Raw genomic sequence first — 15,670 nt, 5'->3', positions numbered from 1 at the left:
TCCTGTTCTCTCTCCCGCCCACGTGTGACACTCGGGGAACCAGCCTTCTAGCCACATGGGATTCCATAGGGGGTGTGATCTGCTATCCGACCACGCCCCCGGATCGGCCCCTTCTTGTATATCGTACGCTGCAGTGGGCGTGTTTGCTTTCTGCCTCCTCCCCGGTGGGCACGTTCCCCACTGTATATCTTATTGTGGAGTGGGCGGGGTAGCGCTCTGCCCCTCCTCAGTGGGCGGGCCCGCATGTATGAGATTTTAAATGCCTGTGTGCGGCATTGTGCGCTCAGTGTGTTCTTGTGTACAGTGTCAGTGATCAGAGAGCCGCGCTCGCTCATAGGGATCCGTACAGCCCCAATCTCCGATCGCACCGATCCCAGCCTGCACGATGCTCAAGAACTTCGGAAGGAAGCTGCTGCTGTCCATGGTGGGCGCCACCCTCACCTGCCTGCTGGTCCTGGTAGTGGATCAGCAGAACAGACAGCTGGTACAGATGGCACAGACCACCGACCTCTCCGAGCTGATCGGGGCAGCCAATGCCCAGGGCGAGGAGCCGCCCTCCAAGGATGCCCAGACCTTCTCCGCTTATTTCAACCAGCTCACCCGGGACAGGAAGGACGTGGAGCAAGTGGGGGCCCCTTCTGCTGGGGCCCCGGGGGCCAGCAAGCCCACCATAGAAGAAATCACCGCTAAAGATGTCTTCATTGCCGTGAAGACCACCAAGAAGTTCCACCGGTCCAGGATGGACCTGCTTATGGACACCTGGATCTCCAGGAACAAGGAGCAGGTGAGACCCCCAACATCACCTCCAGACTGGGGGGGGCATCTGATCAGATCACAGATAATGGTGGGGGGGAATCTGATCACAGATAATGGTGGGGGGGCATCTGATCAGATAATAGCATGGGGGGGGGCATCTGATCACAGATAATTGTGGGGGGCATCTGATCACAGATAATAGAGGGGAGGGGGGGGCACCTGTTCATAGATAATGGTGGGGGGGCCATCTGATCACAAATAGGGGGGGGGGGGTCATCTGATCACAAATAATATATACTCTTGCATACAAACCTTCATTAGGAGTTACAATCTGGTCACAATGTTCCATCTCTAGACAATTGCAGGTCTCACTTGGTTGGCTGACAATGGGGTCGGGATCGCTGTGCCATCTGTTCATCCCCAGTGACCTCAGGAGTCACAATGTATCGCTAGTAATAAGCTTTCATTTGTATCAACTCAACCTAAAAATGTATTCCATCAAAGCTGAATGCTACAATTTAGTGTCACTGCTCAGAAATAGATAATCGACTGAAAGTATTGATTGTTAATCAATTAATAGAAAATTGATTACTAGATAATCAATTGATCGATAATTGATTTATTATTAATCCATGTATAGATTATCGGCTTATAATCGATTGATCGATATATTGATGATCGATCAATCAATACATCGATTTTTAGATAGAAAATTAGATAATTGATCAATGTATTTATAAAAACATAAATTTATAGATAGGTCATTGGCTGATTGGTAGATTTATAGATACAGATATTTGGAGGAGATATTTGATTTCTAGATACAGTTGGTACATAAATAGATATATTGATGATTTGTATCCCTGCGTGGTACTTTTACTTTCTCCTCCTCCGCACTCTGGAAGGGTCTGTAATCCAATGGTGTTCCCCTATGTATGGATTTGGTTGGGTGACCTCAGTCTATGGCCTTCGGAATGTTTGATTCCATGGATCATTATGGACGGAGCTCCTTTATTTTTGGCAGATGCCCTGTAATGATGATTCTCTCCTTTAAGCCCTGACTATCCATGGTACTAAATCCCCTCTTGTGATATCTATATTTTCCTCTCGGAGAGGAGGGACCGAGGAGGAGCATGAAATTCAGTTTGTGTTTTCTGACTTAATCTGTCAAACATGAAATGGGATCATATAAGGGCACATAGACGGCAGATTGTTCTACTGTATTGTATATGTCTGGATAGAGCTTGTATTGTCTGCTCTATAGTAGACTCCTAGCCTCTATAGTAGACTCCTAGCCTCTATAGTAGACTCCTAGCCTCTATAGTAGACTCCTAGCCTCTATAGTAGGCTCCTAGCCTCTATAGTAGGCTCCTAGCCTCTATAGTAGGCTCCTAGGCTCTATAGTAGGCTCCTAGGCTCTATAGTAGGCTCCTAGGCTCTATAGTAGGCTCCTAGGCTCTATAGTAGGCTCCTAGGCTCTATAGTAGGCTCCTAGGCTCTATAGTAGACTCCTCGGCTCTATAGTAGACTCCTAGCCTCTATAGTAGACTCCTAGCCTCTATAGTAGCCTCTATAGTAGACTCCTAGCCTCTATAGTAGACTCTACTCATAGGAAACCAGCATTGTTTTATATGCATTCTCATCTCTTCCTCTATACATTGTTTATTGTGTCTGCACAATCTGATGCACAGTGCTGTTTTTATTTTATTTAGGTTATCAGTTGTCTTTTTTTTTTTTATGACTTACAACTGGTTTTACTAGAGCTTTGAGCCCCGTAGGAGACTTCTAGCATGTATGTGGTATTGTAGAGACTAGAGCATCGCTGTCACTTCCTGCCAAAGGAAATGTTGCAAGTTCTGTCACTCTTGGAAGTCAGCAAAATGCAGCAACCCATAATACCAGTCCTTATATCGATTGGACTGACATCTGATTGGTCCTACTGAATCCGTATTTCGAATAAAATCGAATTGGGGTAGATCCTTAATTTTGTTGGCCTTGTCAGAGATATTTGGATTTCACCCAGAAAACCAGCTACTTCATCCCTACCTTTGTGGTTTATGTTTATTCTTTTGTCTGACTGCTTTTTTTTTTTTTTTCCTCTGTGCTTTTCGCCTGAATTGAAGCTAAGGATTGAGGATGGGAAAGGGAGGAGGGGGGTGTGAGGATAAATTTCACAAGGACTATAGAATGACATCCCTGAGAATGAAGCCGGGCGCTTTCTTCTTCGGTTTCTTTTTGTTTTGTTTGGTTTTGCAGGCTGTTTGAGTTCCCAGGGACGGAGCCTGTTCTCTCACGCTGTCCCCCAGCGTTCGCTAACAATGCCCCTTTTCTGCAAGGCCAGAGAAAGGCTTTTGCCGTCTCTTGCAAGGAGCTTTTATGCTGGGAACACTTGAAGTCCAAGCTATCGCGGTGGTGTCCAGGTCAGGTTGCCTAAGAGATGTAGGCTGATGAAGCCCCAAGATAAAAAAAAAGGGGGGGGGGGTAAGGAGTAAAATGAGAAGGAAGCTTTCTGGGGGCTCTTTGACAAGGCTTGACATCCCTTGTAGGGTTCTTGAAGGACAGCCGTTTGAGGGAGATGTGACCCAAATAGCCATTCAAGAATAGGCATGGAAGGCTACGCTTTTATATTGACCAAGCACGATTGGTCTCAATATCCCTGAGAGATATCTTGACAGCTACTCAGGACTTCCACTAAAGAGGGCCAAGATAATCCTGTTCAGCATCTCGAATGCAAGTTTAGTTAAGGTTTGCACGCCCTCAAAGAATGTCCAGCTTGAGTAATTTATTGCTTAGCAAAATTCCCAGGAAGATCTGAATATTAAAAACCCTCTTTTTGCACTGTCCCTTTAAGAACCGCCAAATATCATCTTAAGCGGAACTTTCTAACTGCTATTTATCATTAATTTTAATAAGATGAACGTCTGTTTTGTAAACAGTATTGACTAAATCTGTGCCTTTGCCTTAGGGTGCAAGTAGAAATTCCAGTTCGCTCACTTCCAGCATGCCCCTGGGTAGTAAACATTCAATGTTTAACCCAAAACACAGCTAATTCGCCCACTCGCCCGCACGCCTCCCCTGATCTTACACAAGTTTTTGATAATGAGCTTTTTTGTTCACTGGTAATGATTCTTCTTCCTTTTTTTTTTTTATTTTTTTTTTGAAGCAAATGGTATTCCTCAACACTTTTATCTGATTGAACTGCCCTATAGAGGATCAGTGAGAAAATACATTTAGGGTTGCAGAGGACAAGGTCTCTGAGAGATACAAAAGGGCAGGTTTCCTGTGTCTACACTGGGGTGATACTGTTTTCCTCATTGATCTCACAATAGAAAAAAAAGGGGGCAAAAGGGAGATAATTAAAATGGCAGACCACCCCAGTTGGTAAACAAAAAGACTTGACAAGGGCAGTGGAACCTTTCGCATAAAACGTTATTCTGAATATTTCTGCTACAGAGATAAGCATCTGTTTTGTAAAGCAATCTACAGAAGTTGCCCCCTGCGTAGTCGCCTGCGGCATAGCTCATATTTTTACATTTTGGCGCTGAAGTAAGGCTAACCCCGCGAAAGAAAGCTGTGATGGAGACTAGTCCCGCATATTTGACTTTTTTTCTGCAGATATTTCAAATTTTTCTTATAGAAGGACAATATTTGTCCCTCAGGGGAATTGAAATGACAGTGACATTTAAGTACCTCATGCTCCTTCTGCATACAGGTATTGTGTATGTATTAGGTGGCAAACGCAAAAATTTTCAATTATTCAACTAGTATAAGCAGGTATTAGTCTAAGCAATGCTTTTTGGATGGTTAAGGGTTTATGCACTTTGTAGTAAGGCAATGGGAGGCTGGGTAATCGCAAAAGCTCTGCCACAGGCTTCTGCAGTTGTGGAACTACAAGGCCCAACATGCTGAGGGTTGTGGTTCTTTCTTTTACATCCTGAGGTGATTTCTTTTCACTGTTCACTTCCTGGTTATAGATTAATATCTTATTATTGGGACTGTACCCCATGCACAGTTTGGAATTTCCAGTCGTACAGTGCAAAATCTCTGCCTCCAGCAGTAGAGGGGTTAGGTGTGCATGGAATGTACTTTTCAGGCGTCAACAGTCCCCCGGACAGGCCCTGTGGCAGTGACAACACTTGTGCCAGTCATTCTGTTCTTGTTAAACTGTTCGAAGACCCCCACCGGGCACCCTGACAGGCCTGTGGCAGTGACAAGACGGAGACCGGCTTGCCAGGTTTTGTCCTCAGGTGTAACGGCTCTGAAGAGGCGTGCCTCACATGCTCCTGACGTGCTGCTCTGTGTATATATCAACAGAGATGAGGTAGATAGAGCTCTGCTTTCTGTTTATGGTATAAACACAAGCGTGTATACGGTCCAACCAAATCAGATGGAACTGGGAAAAACTGGTTATGACCTCCTGTAACAAGCACTTGGGGGTAACCAGTGCATCTGACAGCCAAGTCCAACTCCCACTTTACTTTTTTACCTGTTGCATTATGAATCGCACACTTGTGATCAATATAAATCCTGCTGGGTATGGCGATTTACCATGTCAAAATATAGGGCAGACAAGGAAGAACCTTAAATGACTTTGTAGCAGTCAATGAGAGAGCTTGTGCAAGACGGTCTACAGAAGCTCCCTTGTAGTTTGTATTCTTGGGTGGACTCGAACCGAGCCAAGGAACGTGCCACAACAGGAGAGATTTACTAAACCTGAAGCACTCCGAATCTGGTGCAGCTGTACATGGTAGCCAAATGGCTTCTAATTTCAGCTTGTTCAATTAAGCTTTGAAAAGCTGATTGGTTTCTCTGCAGAGCTGCACCAGAATTTGCGCTCTCCAGTTTTAGTTGTCTCCAGCAGCTGACTGTCCACCTGAGACCACTGGTATCAAACCATAATTACAGCTAAGCTTATTTGAACAGTGAGCTGATCTACAAGTTATTAGACCAACCATTCTCAACCAGGGTTCCTTCAATTTCTAGGGGGTTCCTCAAACTGTGGCCTATTGACCACACCTCGGATGATGCCCACGTGATGTCAACACCACATGCAACAGCCAGAGGCATAATTCCAGTCGAGGGAGTTGACATGTTGCCTCAGCGTGTTGGGGTATCGCGGCTCCAGCGCTGTGAGTGGCTGGAGCCACGATGTCGTCACTCCTGCCCATGACTTCTTTCCGTCAAGGTCCGGCGTCTGCCGGGGCTTTCAGCCGAGAATCTCCTGTGCGCCTCATTGCAAGGGGAATATCTCCTAAACCGTACAGGTTTAAGAGATATTCTTTTTACCTACAGGTAAGCCTTATTATAGGCTTACCTGTAGGTAAAAATAAAAAAATTTACTATACAGTTTTCTTTTAGATTTACCAACTATGTAGTGCAAGGGCCTGCCTGATTGCATAGAATTTGGAAAGTGTTTAGGTTTGACCTCCATAATATGACTTTAGTAAATGCAAAGGAAGGTAAATTGTATGGCCAGCCTAAGACCTGAACATTATTTCAAGGGTTCCTCTTAAAAACGTTAATAAAGGCTGTATTAGACAATATATAACCTTAACGGCTCCAGAATAGAATCAGCTAATGAGTGCATTTTTTAAATGCGCCGATAACGTAAAACCCATTAAACTGTAATGAAGGTGGGATCTCATCCAATAACACTAAGCTGTTTGTCCTGATCCGAGGTTCTCTTAGGCAATGTTTTGGGTACACCTGTGCGAGTAGGGGTTGTTTGACAGGTGAGATGACAAGCAGCTTGTTGCAGGTTGTAATTCTTCTTCCTCCTCCCATATCATCGGTATCATCTTGTTAAACCTGTCTGCTGGCAACACAGTGCGAGATTCAAATTTGAAAAACTATCCAATACATAGAATTACACCAGAATTGGGATATCATGCATTGCTTCCAAGATTGAACATATCAGCAATTACAGGCTTTAGGATCAGTTACAGACAGCTTCAATCCCTCCAGCTGTTGTGGATGTTTAAGTCCAGCACCCCCAGGCAGCTGACATTCTCTGTGTTCTACTGTATAGTATTTTTATTAGAGTATTGGCTAGAATCTACAAATACTATTTTTTTTTTTACTTTTTTTTTTTCTTACAATCAGGCAAGCTGCCTATTGTTAACTGTACTAGCTAGATCTGATCTAAAGGAGTAGGGGGGTCATTAGCCACACCTACTTCAGTGGTGGTCCCTATTGTTACAAGAGGAGTTGGCATCCTGTGTTTGTGGATTTTTAGAATAATGAGGCTTCCTCTTTCGTAAACCCCCCCTTCTCTTGAGGGACAAAAGAGTCTTGTGGCCAAAACTGAAATTTAGAGAAGTGGCCAAAATAAAGATCATATTTTTGAATGCTTACTGAAAAAAAGCAGAAGTTTCAAAAAAATGTGCAGACATTATTTTTGGTATTGCATAATGGTGAGTCAGTGATAGATGACCTGTTTTGAAACAGAATGGGCTGAGGGTTCCTGGAATTGAGGAGTACCTGTCTGCATGGTGCATTTTTTTTTTTTGGGGGGGGGGGGGGTTAGCCTAACTTGTTTAAAGCTAAAACTGCTTGGTTTCTGTAAATGGAGCATGATGCAGCACGTGGCTATTGCACGCAGCCCTCCCACGCACCTCACTTGTCGCTATACTCTCCAGCCAGCTTCAGGATATAATGACATTCACTGTCACCTACTTGTTACTGAAGTTGTAAAACTTCAGAGGAATTTATATACCGCAATCAACACTTGCTCTTTGCCCTGAGACCTGCAGTTTCTGCAAGACATTTTTTTTTCTTGTAGTAAACAGGGGGGGGTAAAAATTTACTGCCCCATGCTTTCCACTGTAAATGTTCCTTTTTAAAAAGAATCGCTCCATTTCATCCAATTTGATATTCTCTTCCACCAACCTTGACTTGACAGAGCTGCTTCAAGGTAATAGCAAATTGGTCAATGTAGATCGGCCCTTCTTAACGAGGGTTCCTCCAAAGGTGGTTAGGGGTCCCTTCATCTGTGGCTGATTGACCTCCTATTTGATGGTGCCTGGATAATTTCAGGTCCAATGCCACTTGGCAGCGCCAGTGGCTTGACGCCAGTACTCATTTTGGCTGTCTGTAGTGGCATTGTGACTACTACTGTAAGGTTAGCATTCGTCCCACTAACCCCTGGTGATTTAATTTTACCAGAAGTTCTTTGAGCTCCGAAAAATGATTTCAAGGGTTTCTATGTGTTGAGAAAGGCTGCTCAACACAGAAAAACCCTTCAAACAACTTCCTAGGCTCAGAGAACCCTAAAAATGACTATTAACCTCTTGTGGACACTGAAGAATTGCCCACAAATGCCTTGTACACACGGTCGGACAAGTCCGACGGAAAGAAACGGGTCCTCTATCTAAGGTCCGTTGGACTTCCGACAAAAAAGTCCAATGGAGGCTACACACGGCTGGACTTTCCGAGGGGGGAAGCCAGTCTGACTTTTCTTTCTTCTCGGAAAGTCCGGCCGTGTGTACGAGGCATTACCGATGGCTAAAGAGATCAATAGTATCGGTGGGAACTTATCCGAGAGGCAGACATTGCTCAAGGAACCCCCTAACGACCTCTGGAGGGACCATAGGGTTCAATGGAACCCTGTTTGACAAATCCTGCTCTGAATTAAAATGGTTGAATAAGGCTTGTATATAGTCTACCATTTCAGTAGCCTTTGAGTTCTATTTTTTTTTTTAAAGCTCATTGTAGGGTACTTGCAGCATATCATCGGACATATCTAGCGGTTTGTTAAATATAGACTGTTTCAAAAGGCTTCTGGAATGTCCGACCCATGTTTCTAGTAGCCGGAGAGCAGATAAAGGTTAATTGTTTGAGATTGATTGGATTTCCTGGCTGGACTTCTTGGGCCTGGCAGGAAGGGGTGTGAGCCAAGGATCCTGCCGATCACAGATATCTCCTAAGAGGTGACACTTGGGGGCTTTAATCAGGCTGTCCCTTCCTCCCTTGGAGCAAGGAGCAGGCAGGCAGGCTACAAGCTTCCGGAGTACACTTCCAATAAAGCGAGGGGGGTGCCGGAGTTTTCTTTCCTGTCTCTCTATAGAGAAAAGACTCTTCTTTTATAGCCAGGAATCATCCCATTGTCTCCGAGCTTTGAGGAGGACAAAGGAGGGGAGAGGATGGGGACTCAGAATCCGACTGCTTTGCCAGACCTGTAAAAAAATAAAACAGTTGGCTATCTATTTTTAGTGCCAAAACCAACTCCTGCTGAGATGAAAGGTATAATAACCGTGAAGCAAATTCTTTCCTGGTCCTATAGATGACATGGCTCTGCGTGAGTCTAGGCTGGGACCAAGTTTACAATCTGCCCTGCAGAGTATTGCAAACAACGGCAAAGATGCAGAAGGCGTCCCTCCAAGAAATTGGGATCTTGCCTTGTTTTTACTAACCCGGTTTCTAATGAACTGGCCGATGATTTGGGTTTGGCCACTATGGACTACTTTACTGTGGTCTTATAAGGCATATTTTCTTTAATGAAAAGCCATCTTCAACCAATTCTATAAAATGTACCTTTTCTAAATGAAATGAACCCACCCTGCCCCCTCCGCAGTCACCCCCCTGAGTCCCGGGAGGGAGAAAAGGGCTGCCACATCAATCATTTTCTTTTATTCTCCTTTTCAATTCACCAAGCTTAACCAGGCCAGCTGTATGCTAATGAGCGGGACACGTCTCAGCTTAAACTATTGCTCAGTGAGTAAAGCTAGCCAGCAACATTTAGCCCTATTGTTGAGAAACAGACTCCCAACTTTTCCCTTTCTTAAGAAAGCCTACCACAGGCATAAATTACGTTTGACAGCAGAGCTTCCACTTCAACTGCACTTTGGTATCTCGCCTTCCTTCCCTCCTCTTTAATTGTTCTTTGTTGCTGTGTTTTACTTTCTTTTCATGGCTCCTTTTGTGTCTTGTTTTTTCTTTTTTTACCTAGAATAGGCAGGTGGCACGCCATCCTTTTTTTCCTTTCTTCCCTTCAGTAACTAATTGTTGGGGCTTGTGCTGATTTTTTATTTTTTTAATGTCTCCCCACAACAATTTAAAGAAAACAGACAAAACCACAAAGACGGTCGACATCTGCCGAGCATTAGCTATGTCAATAAGGGACGGCGGCCAGGCAGGTGGGGAAGGTAAAAGTGGGCGGGGCTTAGGAAAAGGTAGCCCCCTCCGCCCTACGGGGCCCAAGAGCCGCAATGGTTTTTCAGTGCTATTTAGTTACATAGAACTAAGCGAGGAAAACAAAGTATAGAATTTGGAAGCCGTGCTGGCAGATGTAAAGGCTGGTTCCGTACCACCCTCTATGTGGCAGGTTGAACACAGCCGAGACTCGTGCCGCGAGAACAGCTGCTCTTGCCACAGTTATTAGAAGCGTCGCATATAAAGAACAGTAGGGATTTTGTTGTATCTTTTTCGAACGTGCAAGTTGTACATTGTTAGCTGCCTTTGCTGTGCTGTCATTTTAGTGGAGCAAAATGAAAGATACAATTATTAGTTTAGGAAACATTTGTAGCAAGTTTTATAAATATATGGGCAAGGTGGAAGGAAATTTTGACAAATACTGTATATACTCGGGTATAAGCCGAGTTTTTCAGCCCTTTATTTTAGGGCTGAAAATACCCCTCTCGCCTTTTACTCGAGTCAGTGTACCTGAGGGGCGGCGGGCGTCTATTTTTTTAAAACTCGCAGGTTCCTCCTGGTGTCGTCCTGTTCCGTGATAGGCATTTGACACTGTTCAGTGTTTCGTCTATCAGTCGTTCTTTCATTCTCAGACTCCGTTTCCCAGCAGACACTGCGTTCAGTGTTCCGTCTATCACGGACCTTCTCTAGTCTGAGAATGAAAGAACGTCCGTGATAGGTGGAACACTAAACACAGTGTCAAACGCCTATCACGGGACGGGACCAGGGGGAATCCGCGAGTTTTAAAAAATGGACGCCCGCAGTGCAGCCTTTCAAGAATTTCAGTGAGGTTGTATTGGGCACAGTGAGGTTGGGCACAGTGAGGCTTGCAAATGGGCATTGTTGACCCTCTTTATAACCTAGTGAAGTTAACTCTTGCTTCCTTCATCATGCTGGTCTTCGGATACCATCTCCATTTACTGGCTTTAGAGAGGGCTTTAGACTTTTTAACCAACACAGCTGTCGCTCTTCAAGAATCTGCCCACAATAGGAGCCGGTCTTTGATTTTGATCGTGGTAGCTGCAAATTATAAGCTCTCTCCTCTAACCATCTGCTTTTCTGCATCCTATTTGTATAAAGGTCCCAGGTGCATTCCTGACCACAGAAATTTAATGTGCCTTTTATCTCCTTTGTATCTTTCAGACTTTCATCTTCACGGATGGGGAGGACGAAGAGCTGCAGAAAAAGACAGGTGAGGATCAAACTTCAAATCCCCCCCCCCATTTGTTGTATAATCCACTTTTACTTTCTAATTTTATGTAGAAGCAAGCTATACAATACATTACGGGATGCTTGCTTCTACATAAACACGGGCTTCTACTACGGTAAATTAAACAAAATCAGAAATAAAAAGGACCCCTCTGAATGTTCTCTTAAAGATATTTAAATAACTTTGTTTTGGGACCAATAATTAGATTTCCTTTTTGATTTTTTAACCTCAAACGTCTTAAAGCCGTTTTTATTTGGTTAACATATTTCAAGCTTGCCCCCAGTTCTGCGGGGTTAGGACAAGTTGGTTAAGCAGCGTGGAGCTTTGTAAGTGAATGGGCCTGACAAAGGATGTTCTCCGTGTGCTGTAGGTCCTTTGTCCTGTATTTTACCATCCCTTCCATTGTTGGGGCCTTTTAACTAGACTGACAAGGAGTAAGCTTTAAGCAGTAGCTAGGAATAAACCATTATGGAGAGGGAAGGGTGGAACACCAGCAGTGGGGTGGGTTTCTTGCTAATGTAGCGTGCATATTTTTTTTTCTATTCCCCCATTGAGTCTGGGTCACAGCCTTGATCCTTCTCATGTAAATGATTTCTATTCAGACTCTTTATACAGCGTCTATTGAGAAAGCACAGCCAGTAACAGGTGGCCTGATCTGGGAAAGTGCATATTCAATAGGGAAGAGATCCCTTTAAAAAAAAGGGGGGGGGTGGCGAGGGACTAGTAATTAACCCTTTCACATGTTCACTCCCCCCCAAAGCTAGTGTGTTGCCAGTCCTCCTCCCCCCAGTAAAATGACAATGGCTTGTTCTATCTGCTGCTTCCCCCAGTGTTATATGGCATCCTCTGCTGTAACCTTATACGGCCAACCCCAGCAGCTGTATTAACCCGTTGCCAGGAAGGGCTGAAATTAAACCCAAAATCTTTGTAGCGCGTGGTTATGTACTTTAGGCTTTGGTATACTGATCGTGTTTCTTTGTATCCCCTACAGATAATGTCATCAGCACAAACTGCTCCGCTGCTCACAGCCGCCAAGCCTTGTCCTGTAAAATGGCCGTTGAGTATGACCAGTTCATAGAGTCCAACATGAAGTAAGTACCGTTGAAGTTGTATAATACAAAGTACATTTAAACCTGCAATAAAATTTAGGGAATTCTATGGTGTGGCCAAACGCTTATGATGTTGCTTGTTCTTTTTTTAGGTGGTTCTGCCATGTGGACGATGACAATTACGTCAATGTGAAGACTCTAATTAAACTGTTGTCGCGTTATTCTCATACAAATGATATCTATATTGGGAAGCCAAGTTTAGATCGGCCCATCCAAGCAACCGAGAGGATCAGTGAAAGCAAAATGGTAAGTAGGAGAAGCCTGCCTAGATGTTCTCTTAAGCAGGGAAGAACTAAACTGCCATTTTGTTCTCGTTTCCATCTTGTTTGAGTAGTTTTCTAATGGTTCTTATTTATTTTTATTTTCCTCAGCGTCCTGTTAACTTCTGGTTTGCCACTGGAGGAGCCGGGTTCTGCATTAGCCGAGGATTGGCCCTGAAAATGAGCCCATGGGCAAGGTAAGAGTCTTTTATATTTAGAAAGTTTCCCCGTAATTGGTTTAGAATACAGATGGGAACATTTTAGGTAACTTTAGTCATTACTGCCTTACAAGGAGTAATTTCTGGGAAATTGCATTTCTTAGTAAATGTCCTGCTTAAGAAGACACCACTAGATATCTACTGATGCCTTAGCTAGCTTTAAAAGCCTCCTTATGATCTTGGATTTGATTAAGTTTTACTGGAACCTGACTTTATGCCCAAGGTCATCTCCCCTATCCAATGAGAGCACCCTTATTGGCCACTGAGGCAACCTCATTGAACAGTGGAGGGGCATGTTGAGATTATGATCAATGATCTTGGCTTTGACAGTGTTTTTAACAGTTTGCTTTTCTTTGGCAGTGGGGGACACTTCATGAACACAGCTGAGAAAATCCGACTTCCCGATGACTGCACCATCGGTTATATCATTGAGTCTGTTCTTGGAGTGAAGCTAATACGAAGCAACCTCTTCCATTCTCATCTGGAAAACCTGCACCAAGTTCCTCAAATTGAAATCCCAAATCAGGTAAGATCAGTACCCAGTAAACTGAACCTTTTTTTATCTAAAAGGAGGGACTGTCAACATTTTGCAATGATGCTAATAGAGCAAAATTGGTGTAATAGTTTAAAACGGGGGGTGTCCAACCTGTGGCTCACGGGCCACATGTGGCCCAAGATGGCTATGAATGTAGCCCAATACAAAATCATAAACTTAATGTTACTTTTTAGTGCAGGATTTTTGTAAAAATGCATTTACACTTGGCAAACACATGTGTCAGAAGAAAAACTTGACAGTGTATCTTTACTGGACTTTTATCAAGTTTTCCCAAAAATAAATCTCCCACTCTTCACAATCCTTCCTTATTTATGTCATCAGTTTTCAGCAGCACCTATATTTTTGAGCAACAATTTTCAAGGCTGAAGCGCATAATTGGAACCAAAATATCTGAGCACCTTGAAAATTGCTACTACATCCATCAAACCAGATATTGATGCGTTAGTTTATCAAAAACGGTGTCAAATATCGCACTTGTTTTATGTTGACCTCTTTTACTTTATAAATGAAAAAAAATTATAAAAAAATTAACTTTATTTACTCGAGTACATTATCTATATCAGTGATCGTTAAAGCGGAGTTCCACCCAAAAATGGAACTTGCGCTTTTCGGAACCCTCCGCCCCTCCAGTGTCACATTTGGCACCTTTCAGGGGGGAGCAGATGCCTGTTTAATACAAGTATTTGCTCCCACTTCTGGGCATAGATAGCTGCAGGTATCTACGCCACTTCCCGTACCCCGCTGTTTTCTGGGAGACACACAGGACCTAGAAAACAGCAGGGACCATACGGATAGTGCAGCGCGAGTTGCACATGCACAGTAGAGAACCAGGAAGTGGAGCCGCAAGGCTTTACTTCCTGATTTCCTTACCGAAGATGGCGGCGGCACCTGAAAGCTGAGCGATAGATCGGCTTTGGGTGCCGACATCGCGGGCACGCTGGACAGGTAAGTATCCCGCTTTTAAAAGTATTTGCAGCTGCTGACTATTTAAAAATAAATTGGCAGACCTCCGCTTTAACTTGTGACCTGCCCATCAGCTATCCTTTGTTAGTGTATTTTATTTGTGGCCCAAGACAATTCCTCTTATTCCCATGTGACCCAGGGAAATAAAAAGGTTGGACACCCCTGGGAGAGAAGACTTTCTTTTAGGAAGATGTAGAAATAAGGTCTTAGAAATACTGAATTTGTTTGCTTTTTTCCCCAGGTGACATTGAGTTACGGAATGTTTGAAAACAAGAGAAATGCAATCCTCATGAAAGGAGTCTTTTCAGTTGAGGAAGATCCATCAAGGTAAGGATCCATTGTTTTCTTTGTCTGTCAAGAAGTGCTTGGGCTTTTGTTAAAGTCTGAATCTTGTTAATAAAATATCCAAGTCTCTAAACATCATTTTTATTTTTTTCTTCGTAGGTTTCGCTCTGTCCATTGTCTTCTATATCCAGATACTCCCTGGTGCCCCAAAACCTATGCCTATTAGAAGACTTCGAATCTTCTTCAACCTCGTCCCAAGTTTCCCTGGTATCCGAAGGGCTTGTGGGACCAGTATGTCGTCCTTGCTGTGAACGTCGCCAGTTTCTGGTGCTGTGCATGGAACGCACAGTGTTTTTCGTTTCATAGGCTGCTGTGCGGCCAGTTAACTGTCTCTGCCTGAGCAGACAGTGACCTCCTTATCTCCTCATGTGATTGAGAGCCATGGGGACTTTCTGGAAGAGAGCCTGAAGATTGACATGCTCAGTTTGTGTATGTCAACTCGCTCCATCAAAGACTTATAGACTTTTTAAATGCTTAGCAGTGTCTGCAATTCTTATAGAATGTAAGCCGGACGACCTGCCTCTATAACTGTTGCTTCTTGTGAGCTACCTAATAGCTTATCTACCTAAATTTTCCCAAAAGTAGAGTACATTTGAAATCACCAATCCATCCAAGGTCCCATTAAGTAGGCACCTTGGTTATCATGCAATATTTGTGTAGATTGATTGCTTGGCTACTGAAAAATGTTTGGTACTTTATTTTTCTATTTTTTATTTTTTTTTTGTACATTTTGTTGACTTCAAGATTTTTCACAATTGGTGCTAATATTTTATGGATCTGAATGTCAAAGGTCCAGTCTACGGTTCTGGGAAAATTGTATTTGCCTTACCCTAGGGGATGTCTCCCTTCTATATTTTAGGCTCCGGATTTAGGTCCAAATGAAGACCCCCCCCCCCCCCCCCCCCCTGCCTCCCCCTGTTTGTCTTCACTAAATAGAATTTTATTGTCTTAGAGCACCTGTCCTAATATGGTGGTATATTAATCACTTAATGAAGCCGTGAATAATGGAATGACTATGTGCAACAGGCAATAACCCAGTGCAACCAACCGGTTTCTAGCCCCTG

General features: G+C 43.7%; 1 protein-coding gene across 1 annotated transcript; it reads left to right on the top strand.

The window, feature by feature from the left end:
• The first annotated feature begins 288 nt into the window (after nucleotides 1-288).
• LFNG (LFNG O-fucosylpeptide 3-beta-N-acetylglucosaminyltransferase) lies at nucleotides 289-15,517 on the top strand. Its single transcript, XM_040356677.1, has 8 exons — nucleotides 289-784; nucleotides 11,089-11,137; nucleotides 12,147-12,246; nucleotides 12,357-12,510; nucleotides 12,636-12,721; nucleotides 13,103-13,268; nucleotides 14,503-14,588; nucleotides 14,706-15,517. Exons 1-8 carry the CDS (start codon nucleotides 386-388, stop codon nucleotides 14,770-14,772), a joined length of 1,107 nt encoding a protein of 368 aa, XP_040212611.1. The 5' UTR covers nucleotides 289-385; the 3' UTR covers nucleotides 14,773-15,517.
• The last annotated feature ends 153 nt before the right edge of the window (nucleotides 15,518-15,670 follow it).

The sequence above is a fragment of the Rana temporaria genome, chromosome 6 (genome assembly GCF_905171775.1).
Source record: "Rana temporaria chromosome 6, aRanTem1.1, whole genome shotgun sequence".
In the NCBI taxonomy this organism is placed as follows: Eukaryota; Metazoa; Chordata; class Amphibia; order Anura; family Ranidae; genus Rana; species Rana temporaria.
The sequence above is the reverse complement of the archived record's forward strand: the minus strand, read 5'-3'. Positions and strand labels throughout refer to the sequence as shown.

Bases quoted from the DNA above. Each gene is read 5' to 3' on its own strand.
- LFNG (XM_040356677.1), top strand. From the start codon at position 386: ATGCTCAAGAACTTCGGAAGGAAGCTGCTGCTGTCCATGGTGGGCGCC. The intron at 785-11,088 runs GTGAGACCCCCA...TGTATCTTTCAG, and splicing joins TCTCCAGGAACAAGGAGCAG to ACTTTCATCTTCACGGATGG. The intron at 12,247-12,356 runs GTAAGTACCGTT...TTCTTTTTTTAG, and splicing joins TTCATAGAGTCCAACATGAA to GTGGTTCTGCCATGTGGACG.